At 40.9% G+C, this 24,368-nt stretch overlaps 1 protein-coding gene across 3 annotated transcripts in view; it reads left to right on the forward strand.

Annotated features, from left to right (window-relative positions):
• LOC116990921 (cadherin-12-like) overlaps window positions 1–24,368 on the forward strand; it is an 878,073-nt gene that overhangs the window by 658,583 nt on the left and 195,122 nt on the right. For all 3 annotated transcript variants that reach the window (XM_033049096.1, XM_033049088.1, XM_033049079.1), the window contains one exon: window positions 8,207–8,326. In XM_033049096.1, the coding sequence (XP_032904987.1) occupies window positions 8,207–8,326 (120 nt within the window). The remainder of the gene's footprint in view (window positions 1–8,206; window positions 8,327–24,368) is intronic.

Here is a 24,368-nt window from a genome sequence, read left to right on the forward strand (position 1 = left end):
ATATCCAACTCACCAATTAAATTAAATTATGGGTCTAAACTGAACTATGAGGAACACAATGCATGACACCTCCAGTCCAAGAAACACGTACTCACCATCCTTCATTGCTTCCCAAGCCAGTCCTATCTTCACAGCTATTTTCCAGATAAGTCTCCAGTGTAACAATGAATTGAATTTTACCTGCTATATTTACAGCACTATTCTATTCAAACCCACATGATATTTCATCAAGGGCCTCAGTTAAATTACTCCATGACAATTTGTTTTCAAAAAGTTTGTATTGGCTCCACATGATTGATGCCTGACTTTTGAAACTAAAGCTAATTTGGCCCTGATATTAGTGCCTTCCAATAACTTCCCATTGCCAACTGCTGGCCTATAGTTATCTGGTTTGTTACACTTCCTTTTTTGATAAATGACATAAGGGAAATGGAAACATGCTCATTAAATTACTGGATTAGAAACTAAAGTTCTGAGCTGAGCTGAGCAGAGCTGCTATTAATCGCCAATAGCAGATGGGGAATTTAAATCCAATGATATGGACTATTTTTAAAATGCTACAGTCAGAAATAATAATTGCAAAACCATTGAATTGTCATTAAAAGACACACCTAATTCAAAAGTCATTGTCCTTAGGTGATATCAGTCCCAACAATGTGACACCTCAGTGCAATGTTGCCTCCTCAACTCAAAGACAATCAGGTCAGACAGCACATACTAACATTGCCAGCAATGCCCAGAATTGAGTAAGTTGAGGAAAACATTAGCAGCTTCTAAATACTCTGATGTTAATCATATAACTGGTGAGAATTGAAGGTAAACACAGTCATGTAGAGGTTGGTGCCTCACTGAGCCAGAGACCCGGGTTTGATTCTGATCTTGGGTGTTGTCTGTGTGGAGTTAGCATGTTCTCTCTGTGACTATGTGGGTATCCTCTGGGTACTCCGGTTTCACCCCACATCTCAAAAATGTAGGTTTGTAGGTTAATTGGCTTTGGTAAATTGCCCTGAGCCTGTAAGGAGTGGATGAGAAAGTGGGATAATTTAGTAGTGGGAATGGGTTGTAATGTTGATTGTAGTGGACTCAGTGGGCCAAAGGGCCTGTTTTCATGTTGTATCTTTAAACTAAACTAAACTAAACATGTCAATCATTCCCTCCATCAAGATTATATATATATATATATAAAACATGAAATATTCAAACAATTATTACTTAGGATTGCTTAACTGATTTACAAGGTAACACGTTAAAGTAGACATTTAAAAAATACATAGCTTCTCTTGGAATGTATGCGCTCACTCCCTCACACATTACATTGTATCTGACACAGGTTCATGACAAGACAATGAAAAATTTACATCCCTTTGCAAATTTGCAAGAGCCACTAAGTGAAGGCAGATTAACGTAGGTTAACCTATGATGAGCGTTTGTCGGCACTGGGCCTGTACTCGCTGGAGTATAGAAGAATAAGGGAGGACCTCATTGAAACATACAGAATAGTGAAAGTCTTGGATAGAGTGGATGTGGAGAGGATGTTTCCACTAGTAGGAGAGTCTAGGATTAGAGGTCACAACCTCAGAATTAAAGGAGGTTATTTTAGGAAGGAGATGAGAAGAAATTTATTTAGTCAGCGGGTGGTGAATCTATGGAATTCTTTGCCACAGAAGGCTGTTGAGGCCAAGTCAGTGGATATTTTTAAGGCTTCGATTTAAACCAGCATCTGCAGTTCTTTCTTACACGATAGATCAGCCATGATTGAATGTCTGACTGGATGGGCTGAATGGCCTAATTCTTCTCCTATTCCTTATGACCTAAAAACTATGATGAAATTCACCATCATCTTCAGAGTGCCAGCATACCTTTTGACTGACCAAGAAAAAAAAATTGTTTACTGACCAGGATATCAAACCTGGAATATAAAAAAATGGTCCATTTGGCAGCTGTGATCCCTGTCCTCCTGCCTGTTTCTAAGTCTCGGACGATGTTGGACTACCACCAATGCTGTCTCTGCAAATCCTTCAAATTAATTGGAAGAATAAATAAGTTAATGTTAGTGTCCTCTCCCTGGCCAACATCCATAGCACTGAAACCTTGATTGCACTCAGATGGCCACGTCACTCTCAACCCCAACACCAGATTCCTTAAACACCCTATTCTAAGATTACCAAGTTGGACAAATAAAATAATTCAAGGATATTCTCAAAACTCTGTAAAGTTTTGAGAACATCCGTGAATTATTTTCTTTGTCCAGCTTAATCAAAAAAACCTTTTTGCAAGTTGGGCAAAGAGTCTTGAACTGACTCCGAATAATCCCTTTTCTATGTTCTCTTAAGATTTAGGATAGCATGGGAAGCCTTGAATCCATGTGTTGGGAACATAGAGCCCTGTATAAACAGCAGAGGAGTGCGTCAAGTCACAAACTCCCCACCTGCTTCTCCATCAGGCACCTTCTGTAGCATCTGTAGATGAGTTTGTGATTTCCTCATTGGCCTCATCAATAACTGCTCCACCCTCAAAACTGGCATGGAATCAAATCGTCCTCCGTCCAGTTTCATTAGCTTACTGTCTTCTACTTTGTCTACTCCAAAGCATTCATATGACCATGTTGCGCATTAATTAGGCTGAACAACTTTATGAGAGACCCAAACAGACAACACCAAAGGTAGCTACTTCAGTAACTAGAGGGTATAGTTTCTCTATGTCCTAGCATCCTTTTCTCCAGAGATGCTGCTTGTCCCACTGAGTTACTCCAGCTTTTTGTGTCTATTTTGGGCATAGTTTTAAGTTAGTTGGTATAGAAATTAATAGGCAGTTAAAAAAGATTTAACAAGTGATGAGGCGATGCGACTCGCTGCCTGAAAAAGTAATGAATGAACATAGCTGGAAGTGTTATAAAATGCATGACTCTGTACCAAGAGCTTGGAACTGGAATAAACCAATCTATAAACTTTGCTGAAAAGACAGTTAAAAAGCAAAAAAAATATTGATCTTATACTTGGTGGTCCTTTTGCAATTGGACATAATTCATTTCATTGACAAAGCTGTGAGGTGATGAATATTAAAGAAACATGCAAAACATTGTGTGATTATAGCAGGTTAGGTAAACAATTTGTTGATGTAAACCAAATGCCATTTGAAAATAGCTGGCCTATAGTACCTTACATGATTGATACTTTTTTATTAATAAATCTTTCAAAGGGTCCCATTGCTATTGCATCTGTTTTTTTAAGAGAGCCCAGGCTTCATTAAAAACATGTTTCCCAGCAAAATTAATATTTGGTAATGCGTTGTCAGGGGTAATGGGTTGAAAAATATTGAGGCAATCAGCCAATCAGCCATTTCCAATCATATGTTCCATCTGGTACAATATTTGGTCAGGTAGAATAAAGGAGGTATCCCCTGAACTGTTGGTATTCAAGCTCCGTTCATAAAATTCACCATGGTTTTCTTCAGCCCAACTCTCTCTGCATTAACTGTGACACCCTCTAACCTAGATGTTCACACTCTAACCTACAGACAACGTTGAGCTTCTAATTTAGCACACAAGCTGTAAACTTTCCCTATTATTGCTTCTATGATTTGTTTCCCACCTTCGCTATCTCAAGTCATTAATTTGCAGTGCTGCCGGTATGTTTTGAACTGGCTCACTTACTCTGCCATCATTACCGTCACCCTCACTACCCTTCAAACAATTCTTCAACTGTGATTACATTTTTCAAATTTATATTGATAATGGGGCCAATTTTCAGGGCCTATTCTGGAAAGGGCAGAGCTAATAGCTGCAGTGAGACTACTGCCCTGCTCCCATCCTGTCCATCTATTGTGGAAATTTGGAATACCTCTACAGAGCGCAGAAGTTTGTACGTTCTAGGAGCAGAATTAAGCCATTTGATCCATCAAGTCTACTCCACCTTTCAACCATGGATCTATCTTTCCCTCTCAACCCATTCTCCTGCCTTCACCTCATAACCCCTGACACTCTTACTAATAAAGAATCTGTCAATCTCCACCTTTACAATATCCATTGATTTAGCCTCCACAGCCGTCTGAGTTTTGGTGAAACTTTGTTTAGTGTCCTGTGTGCAGTTTTCATCTCCATACCTAAAGAGGGATACTCATATGATGGGATTGATGCATCATAGATTAACTGGAATAATGGGATGAGGGCTTTGCCCAATGAGGAGAGATGGACTGGTGAGGAATACTGGAGAAATTAAAAATGGGCTGGAAAGCATATCCGAGGCACAAGATAGGATACGATAGGATCCAATCGATTGGCAAGGGACACTATGGAGTGAGGTTTACACTTGCTTGTTTCCTTATCTTCATGTGTCCAGTGCTAAGCATATCAGTCAGGTACCAGTTTGCCAATCAAGAGGTTCAGGATGATCATTATACTTTTTTTCAACAGCATTACTGTTGGTCACTGGATTAGTTGATGAAAGACAAAGAGTAATCTCTTGTTTGGAAAAAAACATTAAAGCACTGATGTTTGTGAGATCAATTCTTCCCGTCTGGCTCTGAACCTGAAAGGTTTAGCCAGATTTTCTCAACCCATTCCCTCATTCTCCCTGGTGAGCCAATTGCTGGTGAGTCTTAATTTACTAACCAGTTCACTGAAATTACATGGAAATCTTTCACCTGTTACAAAGGACCTGGCTGATGACTTAAAGGAATTGCAATTCTAATTGGCTTGTTGATTTATGCCAAAGATGAAAATTGGCCACGGTATCTTTCTTTTGAATCAGCAACCTGCTCCTTACCAGCGATATCTTTGTGTTAGTTTTGCTATCCACATTACAGATCCTTAGTGAGTTGTCAATAGGATTGCTCTGCCATTGAATTTCATCTTTGCCATAGTGAAAATTCTTCTTGACTCTGTGCCTCCTTCATTCTGCTAAATCACCCTTTTTTTTAGGAAGCTTGCATATTAATTTTTCTGTCATTTACTCAATCTTCTGCAATTATACTTTGCAGAAATGTGAGCATACAATTCTGCTCTAATGGATGAGTGGTCTTCAAGCACTACTTACATTTGTCATTTGCATCAACCATACCTCATTATCTCAATTTTATTCTCATTTAACTTCAGTCCAATAATTCTGCCACTTAAATTATAGATGGTAGTTTAGAACCACATCTAATATAAGTGGTACTACATCATAATTCATAAATTTCTGCAGTATGCATTGAAGCTAAATGTTCAAATCAAATCATAGCATTGTTATTACACATTGGTGAAATGCTATATGTGCTATGAAAATTATTATTTCTTTCACATATCCAATACAGATGATCTTTTATGCATTAGTAGTATCGTAGTGTTAAGGTTTGCTTTTATTGTCTGTCCCTTTTTAACTGGCAAGATGATATTGAGCTACCTTCTTGAACCACTAGAGTGTTCATGATGAGGGTACTCCCACATTTAACCATTCATTACAGCTGAGAGTCAAGATACGCACATGAATAATGTGGACTACTGCGGTTTCATCCTTTGACTGAATGATTTCAAGCACGTTTAAATTGATATACTTACAATGCAGTTTGTTGAAGTTTACATTAGAGTTTATTCAAAATCAAGACTCAACCTGACCCCGAGGGGTAAAATGACATGAGAATTTGAGAGTAAGCTGTCACCTGTCAAGTGGGTTTAACATCAAATGGATTGCAATCACAAAAACATTGAAGGGATGCTTAAATTATTTCACTCATATTCCAGAAGGCTGGACTAAGGATCTAGAAATGTAAATACAAATCATAACAACAAGACATTGTAAATACAGTTAATTAAATAATGCGTGGGAGGTAGCTGGAATTAACTTTCATGAACCTAATGGGATTGTTATTAAAAACCCATGTGGTCACTAATGGTCTTCAGGGAAAAAAAATCTGCTGATGTTCTCTAGCCAATGTGTAAGTCCAGGACCCCCACAATTGGTTCCCAATAGCGCTCTAAGATGGTTTAGCAAGTTACCAAGCTCAATAGGTATGGAATGGGCAATATATCCAAATCTGCCAATTATATCCATATTTGTGTGAACAAACTAATAAAAACATGGGAACCATAAATATAAGATAATCACTAATCAGGAAAATCTGTTTTACTTAGAAAGTAATTATAATGTATAACTTGCCATGGAGATGAAAGGAATAAAATAGATATGTTGGGATAGATGAGGTAGGGTGGGAGGGCCCTTGTAAACTAGTTAGATTGAAAAGCCTATTTCTCGTTGTACGTTTTTTTGTTGTTGCAGTAATTCTATGTAATTAATGCCACATTCCAGGAATGTTTCTTCTATACAGCTGTTGTGCAAAACCGCCTGTTATCTTAGAGAAAGCATTGTTCTTGTAAATAAAGCACTCTGTGCAATTATCTAAGTCTTCTCATTTCTCCACAAGTAATGAGCTAGACATGTGAATGGATGTGAGACTCAGATTATGTGGCTACATTACAATTAGTTAAGGTCTGGACAGAAAAAATAAACTATGCACAAAAACAAGGGAAGCAGGAGGAAATAGGCAGATAGGCTTTAGGATTTAGCTACATGCAGCTGGAGAGGAAAGAGGACTTTGCAAGATGCTTGTTAATGCAAAATATTGGTCATTTATGGTGGGAGAGAAGTGTGAGTAAATGCAGTTTAGGAAGTGCAAACCACAAAGGAAAATAATAGCGAAATTATAGTGAGAAATATCAAGAAAGAGAGGAACCCTGGAATGTATCCATACAAATCCTTACAGATGGAGGGACGGATCAATGGCAGCCAATAAGGCAGTGAGATACTTGTTTTTACTCATCAATGCCCAGAATATAAATGCGGAAATGTTATGCACAACTGTGTGCAGCATAAGTTTGGTCAGAGCTTAAATGTTGTGTATTGTTCTGGACCTTACATGACTGTAAATGCAACATTTGCATGTTGGTGAAAATTAGATTTGTGAGGATGTTCCCAGAATTGGAAAATGTTTGAGATTGAGGAAAGGGTGGATAGGCTGGGTTGTTTTCTTTGGAGAAGAAAAGAGAGGCTGAAGATAGACTGTGTTCTGGTGTTCTTAAAGATAGCAGAGTCAGGGGATATGGGGAGAAAGCAGGAACGTGGTACTTATTGTGGATGATCAGCCATGATCACAGTGAATGGCGGTGCTGGCTCAAAGGGCCGAATGGCCTACTCCTGCACCTATTGTCTATTGTCTATTGTTTTAAATTATTGGAGGCCTAAACAGATTAAATAGGAAAGATTAAAATCACCAAATGCATCGAGAACTCTGATTTAGCATCAAAATTAAAATATAGATTCTCTGACAGCACAACACTTCATCAGTGCTTTCTGGAGTCTCAGCTTAGATATCGGTGCTCACCTTTTCGGCAATTTAGAACTGGAACATCTCTCTCAGAATGAAATGTGAACTTGTAGAGTCTACCCATTCGGAACAAGCTGTCAATCATTTGGGTGTTAGCCATGGTTCGATGGGCATCAGCTGCTTAACAGAAAACAGTATTGGTCATTAATGTTCATTGAATAAACTCTCAATATTACTCTGCTTCTGTCTAACGCGATACTACGTTTGGCTGAGAAGAATTGTTTCTTGTGATCTTTTTCTCTCTGTTTCTATACAATTTTGATAGAACACATAGACCAGTTCATCACAGGAACGGCCTCTTCAGCCCACAATGTTTGTGCTGAACATGATGCCAAGTTAAAATAATCTCATCTCCCTGTACATGATCCATATCCCCCTATTCTCTGCATTTTTGTGTGCCTATCCTAAAGCCTCTAAAAGGACTCTATCATATCTGCCTCCACCGCCACCCCTAGTAATGCGTTCCAGGCCCCCACCACTCGCTGTGTAAATAAAATGTACCATGCACATCGCCATTATAGTTTCCCCCTCTCACGTCATAGCTTTGCCCTAGAGTGTTGGACATTTCCACCTGGGGAAATAAATATTTAAAATATTATTTAAATTAAAACAGTTCAATTTGATTGTCTCCAATCCTTGTTTGGAATGCAGTGTTTTATAACTCCCGCCCATTACCGTGCCAAATTATCCACAACATAACATAATACAGATATGGAATGAAAACTAATTTAATTCAGAATGCCTGCAAGTTTTTCTTTGTTTACAGTTAATGGGGAAAGTATTCTCAAGTTCCGAAGCATCATGTAATCATGAATTAATCAGTGGCAATATTGAACTGTTTTCTCAGGTTCCTTTGTGATTCAGATAACAGCTACAGATGCTGATGATCCTACATATGGCAACAGTGCAAGAGTGGTGTACAGTATCCTGCAGGGGCAGCCGTACTTTTCTGTGGATCCCAAAACAGGTAAATAACCCCATTGAAAATTGATTAATTTTGTAGTATTTCTCTTTTAAGTGTCATTGAATAACAGTGTATTGTCTGTGAGTCACTCGATTGCGAGGTTAAGTATAACTCCAGAGACTTGAGCGTAAAATGTAGAATGACACTAACAGTGGGATACCAAAGGATGCTATATTCGCGGATGTGACTTATTTTGAATTAAATGTAAAACTGAGATCACGCTGGCCCAGAACAGTTGGATGTGGACATGCCATGAGACACAGAGCAGCACAGTTAACCACAGGTGTCCACGACAAGATTTAACCCTACACCCGTCATCACTAACATAACGTAACTGGTCATTATCAAACTTTGCTGTATGCATATCAGTTGTTATATTTCCTGCAATACCATCATGATTTTTTTGTGTGGCACAGCAGCACAGCTAGTCTTGCTACTTCCTCAGCAGCTCCAGCAGTCCGGCAATCCTGACCACCAAGCCTGTCCGTGTGGAATTTGCATGTTCCCCCTACGATTCCTCCAATTGCTCTGGTTTCCTCCCACATCCTAACAATGTGTAGGTTGGTATGTTACTTAGCTACTGCAATTTGTCTTTAGTACATAGATGAGTTGGTAGTGTGTGGTGGGAGTTGACAGGAATGTAGAGCGAATAAAATTGGTGCTTGGTGATCGACATGGACTCATTGTGTCAAAGGACCTGCTTCTGTGCTGTCATTCCCCAGAACAAAGATACATTGTTGATTGTAAACTAGTTAGATTGACCAGAAATAAGTAAAATCATTCTAGAAACGCTAATTCTTCTACCTTTGCAAGTTATTTCATGAAGCTGATCTAATTTAGTACAACAAATGTACCATGGGAGGCCCGTCAATGGTAGTCTTGCCTTCAGACTGTCCTTTTCGTCTTTTTGTTGTTTTTAGTGTGTTTGAAAGTTTGTATTAATGTTCTCCGGTTCGTTTTATGTGGGGGGGGGGGGGGGGGGGGGGTTCGGGGGAAACATTTTTTCAATCTCTTACCTTGCCGGAGATGCGATTGTTTTCCGGGTCATATCTCCGGTCTAACATCGTGGAGCTGGAGGCCTTGCTCGGGACTGACTTTGTGCCCCACCGCAGGGCATGGACTTACCATCAGAGCCGATTCGTTGCCTGGGATCGGCGCTCCAAGCGCGGCCTGTGGATTTTAACATCAAGGAGCTCGCAGTCTCGGGAGAGACTGAGTCAGGAAGCTCCAAAAGCGCACGATGTTCGACTAGCCCCGACTGGAGGTAAATCGCCCGGTGCGAGAGAGCTGAGATTCTCCCCCGATGCAGGAGCTTAATCGCCCCGAGGAGGAGGCCCACCACCAGCTACGGGAGTAAGATTGTCCTGTCAACGGAAGGTTAGAGGCCCCCGACCGCTGGAGGACAAAGAAGGGAAGAGATTGAACTTTTTTTCGCCTTCCATCACAGTGAGGAATGTGGAGGAGTCACTGTGGTGGATGTTTATGTTCAAATGTCTTTTGTGTGTTCTGTTGCTTTTTATTTGTATGGCAAATCAAATTCCTCGTATGTTGCTGAAGTGGGCGCATGTGCGAATGTGCGGGGCTCTTCTAGAGTGTGCGCATGTGCAGGACTTTTCCCGAGTGTGCGCATGTGCGAAGTATTTCAGGCGGGAAAGCCTGCGGAATCAGCCATGTTTGCCAGACGTTTCTGAGTTTATGTATTAAAGAAATAAGTTGCTTAAAGCTTAAATAAAGTTAAGTAAATTATGAGTAGTGAAAGTTTCATTTGCCTCACAACAATTTAAGCAACTTATCTTAGAAGTCAAACAGTCTGACTTGGAATGGAGAAACTATTGAAACCACAACGCTTGGATCTGGATCCCAACTCACCTGCTGCTGAAAAGAATTGGAAGCACTGGCTTTGTATATTAAATAACTTCTTTGATGAGTGTGGCAATGATGCACCAGACAGACTCAAGACATTAATAAGCTTCGTCTCTTCTGATGTATATGATTACATAGAGGAATGTACAACTTATGATTCTGCTATTGATGTACTAAGCAGACTCTTCGTTAAGACACCCAACGTGATATTCGCTCGACACCTCCTTGCTACTCGGAAACAAAAACCTGGTGAGTCACATGATGAATTTTTACACAAACTTGAAAGACTTACTAAAGACTGTGCCTTCAAAGCAGTTACGGCTGATCAATATCAACAGGAAGTTATTCGAGACTCTTTTAGCAATGGTTTGGCATCGCCTTTAATACGACAGAGACTATTAGAACACAACACCTTGGATTTTCAGTCAGCTTTCAATCAAGCTTACTCTTTAGACTTGGCTCAGAAACATTCAGATGCTTATGGCTCATCTAATGTGTATTCTGCTGCAACTACTACAAAAGACTTTCACCCAAGTACTAATATGGAGCAAACTGAAACAATTTCTACTGATAAAGGTGCCCTTGCTGCAGCATATAATTATTCAAAAAGGAGCTGTTGCGGGGGTAATATTCATAAGAGAGGGAGATGCCCTGCTCAAGAAGCAACTTGTAATAGTTGTGGCAAGAAGGGACATTATTTTAGAGTATGCAAGTCCAAAGCAACTACTAAAATTGTGACTGCTGCCATGTATATGCCTTCTTTATATGCAATTACATCTGCATTTACTCAGAGCTTGTCTCATGCAGCTACAACGGTATCCTTAATGGCCATACACTTAATGTACTACTTGATTCTGGCAGTTCAGAAAGTTTTATAAGTGAACAAGTTGTGTCTCGACTAAATTTAACTATAATTCCTTCAAATAGAGAAATCTCGATGGCTCTGACAACTCTCAAAACACAAATTATAGGATCTTGTATTGTAGACTTTATTCTGAACAAAACTAGCAATAAATCTGTATGTCTTGATATTTTGAAAAATTTGTGTAGCGATATAATTCTAGGTCAGGATTTTCAAAAACTGCACAGATCACTTCAAATAATGTATGAAGGAACTATGCCTGATCTTGTATTGTCAAAGCCACCAGTATTGTGTGGTTTTTCTGCTGCATCTGTTGAATGTCCTTAATTATTCACTAATTTATCCTCCAAGTGCAAGCCAATTGCTACAAAATCAAGACATTTTAGTAAAGATGATAGGAACTTTATCAACACAGAAGTATCTAATCTTTTACAAGAAGGGATTATAGAACCCAGCTCTTCCCCTTGGAGGGCACAAGTTGTCGTGGTTAAGGACCCCTTGGAGAGACATAGAAAGAGACTCTGCATTGATTACTCTCAAACTATAAACCAGTTCACGGAGCTTGATGCATATCCATTACCTCGAATAGAAGAGATTATCAATACATTAGCTAAGTATAAGACATTCTCTACTTTTGACTTAAAAAGTGCTTACTACCAAATTCCTTTGAAGGAATCAGAGAAGAAATACACTGCGTTTGAAGCAAATGGGAAATTATTTCACTACTGCAGAGTTCCTTTTGGTGTAACTAATGGCGTGGCTGTTTTTCAGAGAGAGATGGACAAACTTGTTGAACAGGAAAACCTTAAAGATACTTTCCCTTATCTTGATAATATAACTATTGCAGGAAAAGACCAAGCAGGACATGATGAAAATGTACAATGGTTTTTAAATGTTGTACATTCTAAAAATCTAACATTAAATGAGGCTAAGTCAATAACATCAGTGTCATCAATTAAATATTCTTGGCTATTGGATTGGAAATGATATAATCAAGCCTGATCCAGAAAGATTCTGCCCATTCCAAGAGATATCTATTCCAGCTGCATTAAACTCTCTACGAAGGGTTCTTGGGATGTTTGCATATTATGCTAAATGGATACCAAATTTTTCTGACAAAATTCAACCATTGATTGGAAGAGCAAAATCCTTCCCCCTTGACTTGGCAATTGGTGCCTTTACTTCTTTAAAGAAACAATTGGAATCTGCAACATTACACACCATCGACGAGGATCTCCCCTTTGTTGTTGAATGTGATGCCTCTGATTTAGCAGTATCGGCAACATTAAATCAAGGAGGACGACCAGTGGCTTTCATGTCTCATACTCTCCAAGGTAGTGAATTGCACTACCCACCCGTCGAAAAGGAAGCTACAGCAATTATTGAAGCAGCTCCGTCACTTCATGATAATACTAATCGAGAACTTCCTCCAACTCTTCCAGCATCCCCTATAGAAACTACTATAAGAAATTCTAAAATTGTATATCTAAATATCAATATGAGTGAAGTTGATGACCAAGCAATATATCTACCACCAGCTATTGAAACAGCATTATCTCCTGAAGCTCCAGTGTTGCGACGGTCATCAAGACGTATTAAACTTCCTGACCGTCTCAACTTATAAATAGGAGGGGGAGAATGAAGTGGGCGCATGTGCGAATGTGCGGGGCTCTTCTGCAGTGTGCGCATGTGCAGGAGTTTTCCAGAGTGTGCACATGTGCGAAGTATTTCGGGCGGGAAAGCCTGCGGATTCAGCCATCTTTGCCAGACGTTTCTGAGTTTATGTATTAAAGAAATAAGTTGCTTAAAGCTTAAATAAAGTTAAGTAAATTACGAGTAGTGAAAGTTTCATTTGCCTTACAACAGTTGCAAAACATACTTGGCTAATAAAGTATGATTATGATTATTAGGATTATGATTGTCTGTGGTCTGAATTCACCATGGTGATCTGCAGCTTTTATTTATTTCCAAGGAGTTAGGTTTGTGTCTCAAGCAAAATCAGCACACTAGAAGGCAAGAGTTTTTAATGATTGGAGATTTCATTTCGGTGCCTTTGTATTCCTTTCAGTCATTAGTATATTGTGTAGCTGCAGTTTTCACACAAAAATAGAGGCATTTTTTTACTGAGGTGTTAAACTCAAACCTTCTCAAGACGCCAGTGCAGAACAAAAAATAACCCAATGGACAATGGTATCTGAGTAATCCTCTGCAAATGTTAGGGTTGTCCATGACTCCATAGAATAGAAACATCCTCTGTTTTTTGCAATAAATACATAACATGTTACCATTGAACTTTGTTTTTGAAATTTAGTCGCATCACTATTGTCTTAGGAAACTCAGTATTTGTGGAATTCCCTGCCAATTTGTGGAATTCCCTGCCACAGAGGGCAGTGGAGGCCAAATCACTGGATGGATTTAAGAGAGAGTTAGATAGAGCTCTAGGGGCTAGTGGAATCAAGGGATATAGGGAGAAAGCAGGCACGGGTTATTGATTGGGGATATTCAGCCATGATCACAATGAATGGCAGTGCTGGCTCCAAGGGCTGAATGGCCTCCTCCTGCACCTATTTTCTATGATTTGTGAAGTCAGGTTACACTTGGCTTATGTTCCCTAAAACTAAACTAAACTTGAGCTAACAGGAAGGCAGATTTTTATCTAAATGGTGTCAAGTTGGGAAAAGGGGAAGTACAACAGGATCTGGGGGTCCTTGTTCATCAGTCAATGAAAGTATGCATGCAGGTACAGCAGGCAGTGAAGAAAGCGAATGGCATGTTGGCCTTCATAACCAGAGGAGTTGTGTATAGGAGCAAAGAGGTCCTTCTGCAGTTGTATAGGGCCCTAGTGAGACCACACCTGGAGTATTGTGTACAAGATACAAGATATTTTATTATGCCATTTGAACCTAAGTTCAAACGAGATTATGTTTCTGCAGTCATACAAACAAGAAAAAAAAAACAAGACACAATTAACACAATTTACATAAACATCCATCACAGCAAATCTCCAAACACCTCCTCACTGTGATGGAAGGCAAAGTCTTGTCTCTCCCCTGTTCCTTATTCTTCTCCCGATGTTGGAGCCCCCAGCGGGCGATGGCAAGTCCCGCAGCCGTTTAAGGCCTTGCCGGGCGATGCAAGGCCCCGCTCCGGGTCACCCTCAGTCCCGCAACTCGGACGGGAGAAGTTACCATTGCGGGAGATCCGAAAAGCAGTCCCCCACCAGGGACCCGCGAGCTCCAGATGTCCCATCCACCGGGCCTGCGGCTGGAGCCTCCGAGTTCCGGAGTCAGGCCGCAGCAGCGCGCCACTACAGCTCTCCACGCTCCGAAGTCGGCCAGCTCCACAATGGTGAATCTGCAGGCTCCGTGACTGGAGCCCCCAGGTCATTCCGGCTGGAGGCTGCTGCATGGTGCTAGGCCCCAACGACAATGGAGACCAGACAGGGGAAAGGTCAGGTCCCCCGTACAGGGAAGAGATCTAAAAGTTTCCCCCACCACCCCCCCACATATACACAGTTAAAAACAATATATAAACCTCTACAAACTATACACTCAATGGGACAACATTTTTTTTAAAAAGACAGACGTACTGCAGAGGCTGCTGCAACATCAGTCGCACCGCCTACAGTGTGCAGTTTTGGTCCCTGAATTTGAGGAAGGACATTATTGTTATTGTGGAAGTGTAGCGTAGGTTTACAAGGTTAATTCCCGGGATGGCGGGACTGTCATTTGCTGAGAGAATGGAGCGGCTGGGCTTGTACAGAGTTTAGAAGGATGAGAGGAGATCTTATTGAAACATATAAGTTTATTAAGGGTTTGGACACGCTAGAGGCAGGAAACATGTTCCCGATGTTGGGGTAGTCCAGAAACAGGAACCACTGTTTAAGAATAAGGAGTAAGCCATTTAGAATGGAGATGAGGAAACAATTTTTCACACAGAGAGTTGTGATTCTGTGAAATTATCTGCCTCAGAGGGAGGTGGAGGCTGGTTCTCTGGATACTTTTAAGAGAGTGCTAAATAGGGCTCTTAAAGATAGCGGAGTTAGAGGATATGGGGAGAAGGCAGGAACGGGGTACTGATTGGGGATGATCAGCCATGATCACATTGAATGGCGGTGCTGGCTCGAAGAGCCGAATGGCCCTTGTAGGCCATTCAATGTGATCATAGAGACAGCACATTCAATGTGATCATGGCTGATCATCCCCAATCAGTACCCCGTTCCTGTCTTCTATTGCTGCACCTATTGTCTATTGTCTATTGTTTCCATGCTGTGTCTCTAAACTAAACTAAACTAAACAGTGGACATTACAAACTCATTTATTTCAAGGCTGTGAATACTTAGCCAGTTGGAGAACTGATACTGATTTTGACAGATTCTGATGTATATAAGGGTGCCAAGTGAAATGAATGCAACATGTGTTATTGTTAACACAGGAAGGAATATAGGAATGAGGGTAAACCATTCACCCCATGTACTTGCATTGGTCTTTAATTAGGTCATGGTTGATTTGCTGATTAACACCATCTTCTCAGCTTGATTGCTAGACAGAGATAAGCAGCAGAGAGAACACTGCTTGGACAACAAGCTTTCCCATGAAGCAGGGTGCCCATCACCAAAAGTACATTGTCTGCAACTGCCATGCTTAATTCAGCCCTATGTCAGAACAAGGAGAGAGTTCACTCTTTGCAGGTCTGCAGTAAATCAGTCAAACACAATATCTCTTTCCCAAAGCCATGTCGATTTTAACTGGTTACTTTGAATTCCACTAGATCTGCATTTGCAGCAAGCCACATCACATAAATGAATGAAACCAATACATTTTCCTCTTATCTCTGACACCAGGCATCCAAAAGCTACATAAAACACACTTTATTGTGATACACCATTCTTCAGTGTTCCCCGGATAAGATTAGCTCCCTGCTCTGATGCCATCACCAGCTACAGTTCATCTGCTCTTTAAAAGTGTTAGCTTGGACTGAGCAGTCTATCTTGTCTGATCAAACTCCAGCTTGATGTGGAGTTATCCACACACAATACTGCCGCTCTACTAACCAGTTTATCAGCAGTGCACTTCAAGGTATGAGGCAAGTCACAGTTGCCTACATTAAAATTAATGATTGTAAACCAAAGATGCAAATTCCACTCTCATTTTCAGTGCAGATGCATATGCCCTCTCCCACCATCTCCTTGACCCTCTTCAGCAATGAAGGGATTCTAACACCTAACCTCTAACTAATCTTTAGACTTTATACTTTAGAGAAACAGGCCCTTCAGCCCACCGAGGCCAGCGATCATCCCGTACACTAATACTATCCTATACACTGTGGACAATTTTATTTTCTTAACCAAATCCAATTATCTTACAAACCTGTATGTCTTTTGGAGTGTGGGAGGAAACCGGAGTACCCAGAGAAAACCCACACGGTCACACGGAGAACATACAAACCCCATGCAGACAGCACCCGTGGCCATGATCGAACCCGGCTCTCTGGCGCTGTAACGCAGTAATTCCGAGACTGTGCTGCCCCAAATCTCTATGTCAGCACAGGAGATAAATGATAAATGTCCCTTTGTTGAGGTGTAATCTCTCAAGACCTTGAAATGAACATTCACCACTTGACGATTCATAAATCTAATTCAAGCAAATCATCATTTGATCAGTTAATGTATAGTCTATGTTTATAATTTTACAAAGAAAGTGCTCACAAAACTGAGAAAGAAAATTGTTCTTCTTTGTGATTTCCTCATCAGTAAAACCAATATTCTGACACCAAAATCATCCATAAGAATTGAAAAGTACGTAGAAGCATTGAGCCACTGTTCAGTCTGACACAGAGCTGGAGGTTTTGAATTCATTGTTGCTGGTAACATTTTGTACTATTCGCTTCTGTTGTGGCTTTGTGCAGGATAAAATTATTTTTCACTTTTGTCAGAGAATGAGATCAGACCTGACAGACATGCCTGCAGCTATCTCTTGACTGTAACTTAGTCTTTAACATTCAGAAACCAGTGTGTTTCAGACCACCTTGTGATATGCCTGAGGTGACATGACAAGAATCAGTTCCAATGGTCATAACGTCATAAGTGATAGGAGCAGAATTAGGCTATCAAATCTACTCTGCCATTCAATCATGGCTAATCTATCTCTCCCTCCTAAGCCTATTCTTCTGCCTTCTCCCCATAACCCCTGACACCCATACCAATCAAGAATGTATCTATCTCTGCCTGAAAAGTATCCATTGACGTCCTCCACAGCCTTCTGCGGCAACGAATTCCACAGGTTCACCGACTAAATAAATCCCTCCTCATCTCCTTCCTAAAGGAACATCCTTCAATTCTGAAGCTATGACCTTTAGTCTTAGACTCCCCTATCCTCTCCACATCTAGGTTGCTTAGCACTTTGACCTGTTGCTGCAGAATCATTGGCACTTACTTCCAGTTGTTTTTTTGGCATTATTTACATCAGTATTTAGAAGTTGGATCGACAAACGGCGCTGTTTGTTAGGAGAAACATTGATGTTCAGCTACCTGCGTGTGAGGAAGCCTTGAAGTTATAGGAAGTTCAGCAGTAAAAGGGTGAATTTATTATGGGGAACAAGGGAATGGCAGATGAGTTGAACAGATACTTTGGATCCGTCTTCACTAAGGAGGACACAAAACAATCTTCCTGATGTACTAGTGGCCAGAGGATCTGGGGTGACGGAGGAACTGAAGGAAATCTACATTAGGCAGGAAATGGTATTGGGTTGACTCATGGGACTGAAGGCTGATAAATCCCCTGGGCCTGATGGTCTCCATTCCCAGGGAACTTAAGGAAGTGGCTCTAGAAATCGTGGACGCATTAGTGATCATTTCCCAATGTTCTATGGACTCAGGATCAGTTCCTGTGGATTGGAGGGTAGCTAACGTTATCCCACTTTTTAAGAAAGGCGGGGGAGAGAAAACAGGGAATTATAGACCTGTTAGCCTGACATCGGTGGTGGGGAAGATGCTGGACTCAATCATAAAAGATGAAATATTGGCACATTTGGATAGCAGTAACAGGATTGGTCCGAGTCAGCATGGATATACGAAGGGGAAATCATGCTTGACTAATCTTCTGGAGGGTGCAACTAGAAAAATGGACAAGGGAGAGCCAGTGGATGTAATGTAACCAGACTTTCAGAAAGCATTCGATAAGATCCCACATAGGAGATTAGTGGGCAAAATTAGGGCACATTGTATTGGGGGGTAGAGTGCTGACATGGATAGAAAATTGGTTGGCAGACAGGAAACAAAGAGTAGGGATTAACGGGTCCCTTTCAGAACGGCAGACAGTGACTAGTGGGGTACCGCAAGGTTCGATGCTGGGACCGCAGCTATTTACAATATACATCAATGATTTGGTTGAAGGGATTCAAAGTAACCTTAGAAAATTTGCAGATGACACAATGGTGGGTGGCAGTGTGAACTGTGAGGAGGAAGCTATGAGAATGCAGGGTGACTTGGACAGGTTGGGTGAGTGGGCAGATGCATGGCAGATGCACTTTAATGTGGATAAATGTGACGTTATCCACTTTGGTAGCAAAAACAGGAAGGCAGATTATTATCTAAATGGTGTCAAGTTGGGAAAAGGGGAAATACAACAAGATCTTGGGGTCCTTGTTCATCAGACAATTAAAGTAAGCATGCAGGTACAGCAGGCTGTGAAGAAAGCAAATTACATGTTGGCCTTCATAACAAGAGGAGTTGAGCATAAGAGCAAAGAGGTCCTTCTGCAGTAGTTCGGGGCCCTAGTGAGACCACACCTGGAGTATTGTGAGCAGTTTTTGTCTCCAAATTTGAGGGAGGACTTTCTTGCTCTTGAGGGAGTGCAGCGTAGGTTCACAAGGTTAATTCTCGGGATGGCGGGACTGTAATGTGCTGAGAGAATAGAGCGGCTGGGCTTGTATACTCTGGAATTTAGAAGGATGAGAGGGTGTGTCACAGAACATACAAGGTTATTAAGGTTATGGACACGCTAGAGGCAGGAAGCATGTTCCCGATGTTGGGGGAGTCCAGAACCAGGGGTCACAGTTTGAATGAGGGGTAAGTCATTTAGAACAGAGATGAGGAAACACTTTTTCACACAGAGAGTTGTGAGTCTGTGGAATTCTCTGCCTCAGAGGGCGGTGGAGGCCAGTTCTCTGGGTATTTTTAAGAGAGAGCTAGATAGGGCTCTTAAAGATAGCGGAGTCAGGGGGTATGGGGAGAAGGCAGGAACGAGTTACTGATTGTGGATGATCAGCCATGATCACATTGAATGGCGGTGCTGGCTCGAAGAGCCGAATGGCTACTCCTGCACCTATTGTCTATTGTCTATTGTCTATTGTCTATTGTCTATTGTCTATTGTCTATTGTCTATATCCATCTACAGCAGCCGAGGTGGCACCATATTTACTAAAAAGAGAGAACAGAAAGCTTAATCTTGGGAGCAGATGCTATGGTGATGGGGAAATTGAGAGTCAGGGATAGTGTATTTTCTAACAAGGGAACAGGTTCAAGAATCTGTCTCTAGAACAGGCTCACTCATCTGTTTAGTTACAAATCATTTTTATTAGCAAGAGAGAACAAAAACAATACTTGTCTTGGTATGTGCGGGGTCCGGTTTACAGCAGCACACCTTTCTTCCCTGCCTCCGTATGTGGTGCTGATCGCGACTCAGCCAGTCGGTGAACCCCTTGCATATATGAACTAACTTATGGCTTACTTGCGCCTGCTTTTATACAGCTAAGAAATCAGCTGTTGAAATAACGCCGGTAAGTCCTGGCCAATAGCGCTGCTCCCAAATTGAAACTTTAACCAATGGCAGGGAACTGCATCCTAGCGAGGCCACACCCCCCACCCTTTGGGGACACAGCGCTCTCAGCTGCAGACTGGCGCATAAAGCAAAATACAGTGCTACAGAGTTGGAGCACAAATCGATACACACAGCGCTACAGACTTGGCATGTAAAGATAATAATAATAATAATAATAATAATAATAGATTTTATTTATGGGCGCCTTTCAAGAGTCTCAAGGACACCTTACAAAAATTGAGCATGTAGAGGAAAAACATGTAAGGGGAATGAAATAAATAGTAGAGACATGACTAGTACACAAAGTACACGCAGCGCTGTCGGTTTGGCGCGCAAAGGTTAAAACAGAGCGCTGAATTTTTTTAAAGTGCAGTAAGCTGCAGCGCTATGGGTTCTAAATATAGCGCTACGGGCTGCTGCGCTATGGGCTATGGCCACAGCGCTACGGGTCACAGACTGTTCTGGCAAAATTCTTGTATAACATCTTTGCAAGATACAGGGTTGGAGGGGGTGTAGTCAATATAATGGTAGTAGTCCGTGAGTTTAACGTCGATATCAGCCAATAGTCTGTTCCCTGTGATGGAGACAGAAAGATTTTAAAAGAGGAGAAAGGTATCAGAGATCGGCCAAGCACATAAAACAGGCTCTGCAGGCCACCAAATCCATGCCAACTATCAAGCACACATTTCTACTAATACAACACTAATCCCATTTTATTTTCTCCACATTACCCTCAGCTGTTCCTCCAATTTGCAACCCTGCCCTCCTTCCCAATTCTGCCATTTAACTACAAACCCATTGGGTGGCACGGTGGCACAGTGGGAGAGTTACTGCCTCACAGTACCAGAGACCCAGCTTTGATCTTGACTACGGGTACTGTCTGTACAGAGTTTGTACGTTCTCCCCATGACCTGCCTGAATTTTCTCCAAGATCTTTGGTTTCCTCCCACACTTCAAAGACGTACAGATTTGTAGGTTAATTGGCTCGGTATAATTGTAAATTGTCCCTAGTGTGTGTAGGCATGTGTTAATGTGCGGGGATCGCTGGTTGACGCAGACTCGGTGGGACGAAGGGCCTGTTTCCGCTCTGTATCTCTAAACACAACTAAGCTATACTAAACTCGGAACAAATAACCTACCAGAATTTGGGATGTGAGAGAAAATCTAAATACCCAAAGGAGCCTCAATGTTCAGTGATTTGTGTACAAGGACTTCTAGGGCCATCTGAATATCAATCATTTTCAATCTCTCAGCATTTTAAACAAATCTCTAAATTTCTATTTTCACACCCAATGTGGATGAGTTAACCTTTTCCACTTTTTAACCTTCTGCCATGTCATTCCCCATTCACTTAGCCCTTGAAACTCCATCGCCTCGAAACCTTTCAGGATCCTGCTTACAACTTAAACTGCCACACACTTTACATCACCCAGACGTGTCCTTAGTCTAGGTTGCTACTGAAGCCCTATAATACCTCGTCTCCCAACTTACAGTAGTGGCAATTTATCTAATTCCTTCTCTGTGTTAGACCCAGGCAAATGTGAATGGCAAACTCTGCTGGTGCTGAGTCTGGGTGACCAGCCAAAACCATTTCAATTTGACCTAATACTCTGTCCAGCTAAAGATTTAATTTAGAGTTTGAGGTGTACATCATGTCTGTTGTCCTTATTTCTCATGTAAATGTGCAGTCATGAAACACTTTTACATGCAGAACACTCTTCAGTAAGAAGCAATTAATACTTGGCCATTAATTAATCTAGGCTGTTAAACCTTACGATAATAAAGTCATTAAGATTCATGGGGAATCATAGATTGTGGTCAAAGATCAGGCGTGTTTAAACTGAATGGTGGAATGGATTTAAGGGTCTGAATAGCTGATTTCTCTTTCCATTTATAGCTACTAAATGTGTAAATTATTCTGTTCATAATTTGAATCTGCATTTTGATCGTTGTGGAAGGAAAAAGCCAGATCATTTGCGTAGATTGTCACCATGAATGAAAAGTAAAACATTCACTTTAAACCCTCAGCCTCTCCAATGCTAGCACACTATGACTGTATTTTGTACCATCTGCAGAAACACTGCAGGTTACTCCGATACATGTCCTCCACCACCTAGGACAAGAGCTTCAGGGACATGGGACCATCAACAATTGCATGTTTCTCTCCAAGTCACACACCACCCTGACGTGGAAATATATCATTAGTCCTTCATTGTACTAAATCTAAATATTGGAACTCCCCTCTAACCACACTGAACTTCACCGAGGGATTGCAACAGTTCAACAATGCAACTCATAACCATAATCTCAAGAGCAGCGGAGAATGAGCAATATACACTAAGCACTCCATATCGTACAGATAAATAAAACAATAAATTCATAAATTAACATTTGGAATTCTTTAAAGTAAACAAACACATGTGTTTGACTTGTATGTTTTGTACATTTGCACCAATATGATATCCCAAAGTGTTTTATTGTCAAGGAAGCTTTTTCTTGAAGTTTAGTTAAGCTGGAAAGAATGCAGAGAAGATTTACGAAGATGCTGGCAGGAGTTGAGGGCTTGAGCTATAGGGAGAGTCTGGGCAGGCTAGGACTATATTCCTTGGAGAGCAGGAGGCTGAGGGGTAATCCAATGGAGGTGTATAAGATCATGAGAGGAATAGATAGGGTGAAAGCACTGATTTTTTTTAACCTAGAGGACAGGAATCAAGGTTTAAGGTGAAGAGGAAAGATTTAAAATGAACCTGAGGGGTAGTTTTCCACACATAGGGTAGTGGTATAAAGAATGAGCTGCCAGAGGAAGTAGTTGAGGCAGGTACTATAACAGCATTTAAAATACATTTAGACAGGTACATGGATAGGAAAGGTTTAGAGGGATAGGGGCCAAATACAAGCTGATATGACAAGTGTAGATGCAGCATTTTGTCCTGCATGGGCAAATTGGGCCAAATGGCCCATTTCCATGCCTTATGACTATGACTCTGTAAATTGGAAATGTAGCAGGCAATTTGTTCATTGTAATCTCTTGCAAGTGAGAATGTGACTGTGGGCATTTAATCATTTTTCCACACCTAATATACTCTTGATGATTGTAAAGGAATAGCTATCGGTCAAGATGCCTGAGATAACTCCCCTGCTTGTCATTCAAATATTGCCTTAGGATCTTTCATATAATCCCAGGAGAACAAATAAATACTCAGATTAACATGTCATCTGAAAGTTTGCACCTCTAATATCATACTACATCATTCCCTTGGGATATTTAGATATGTCTGGCTTGAGTTCAGAAGCTTGACGATTTTCAGAGAAAAAATAAAACCAAATGCATATATTTTGGTTAATTAAAAAGTCTAGGAACCATGCAAGGGGTGGATTTCATTTAAATTTCTCAATTTCTAAGACTACATACTTGGGGTGAACCTTTGACAATTTCAAGTGAAGGAACATTCAACTTTTGTTCTCTTTTAATGACCCTGAAGGAAAACAACAGAATATTCAAAACTATCAAAGTTATTTATCTTTTCTAATACAGGCCTATGAATGTTACTTGATCAAATTGATTATATGATCAATGTTGTTTCAATTTACCTTGTAGTTTAAATATTGGGGTGATCAGCAACTTTTAACTAAAAATTCATCTTCTACAAGAGTTAATGGGACAACATTTCAGAAGTGAAGTGTAATGAGCAGTTTCTATGGAATCATGCCTGTTTAGCACTTCTTGCACCTTCCGCTGAAAAAAAAAAATGCATGAACTCAACAGATCAGGCGACATCAATGGAGTGAATGGACAGACATGTTTTGAGTTCCGACTCTTCTTCAGACTGATTGGAGCTGGGCAGAGAAAGCTAGAAAAGAGAGGTGGGGGGTGGGACAAAGCCCGGGAAGTGGTAATTGGGTATTAACAAGGCCAGAGGTGAAAATGAGACAAAACGGTGTCAGATAAGGGAAGAAGAGTTGGTGCAAAATATAAAAACAGGCAGAAGGATATGTGTAAAGGGGACAGGAGAGAGGGGAAAGTGGAAAATGTAAAACTCAAGGATGGGAGATGAGCATATGGAAGAGGGCAAAGGAGCAGCGTGACTAAGGTAGTGGGAGAGGGTGGGTAATATATGTGCATTCTGGGGTGGGAGGGGGACAGAGATGGGAGCTAGGGGAGGTTAAAACTTGGAGAAATCAATGTTCATACCATTGTTCTTAGTGGAAGAACAGCGCCTCATATTCTGCATGGGTAGCTTACAAGTATGAACACTGAATTATGCGATGTAGATTACTTCAGTATTAAGGCAATTTGATATGAAGTTTGTCAGTATTAACAAATTGATTTGAATATTTACAGTTAATGGCCCAGAATTTGCAGTCAGTGGTGAAGCTTGTAACCAACCTTGAAGGAAGATCTTGCAAGGAACTAGTGTTCTCAGTCTTTCTCTTTTTGCAGCATCAAATGCTGTTACTTATCAGCTCAACAGGGTCTCTGTTCAAATAAATCAGAGACCCC

The sequence above is a fragment of the Amblyraja radiata genome, chromosome 2 (genome assembly GCF_010909765.2).
Source record: "Amblyraja radiata isolate CabotCenter1 chromosome 2, sAmbRad1.1.pri, whole genome shotgun sequence".
Taxonomy (NCBI): Eukaryota; Metazoa; Chordata; class Chondrichthyes; order Rajiformes; family Rajidae; genus Amblyraja; species Amblyraja radiata.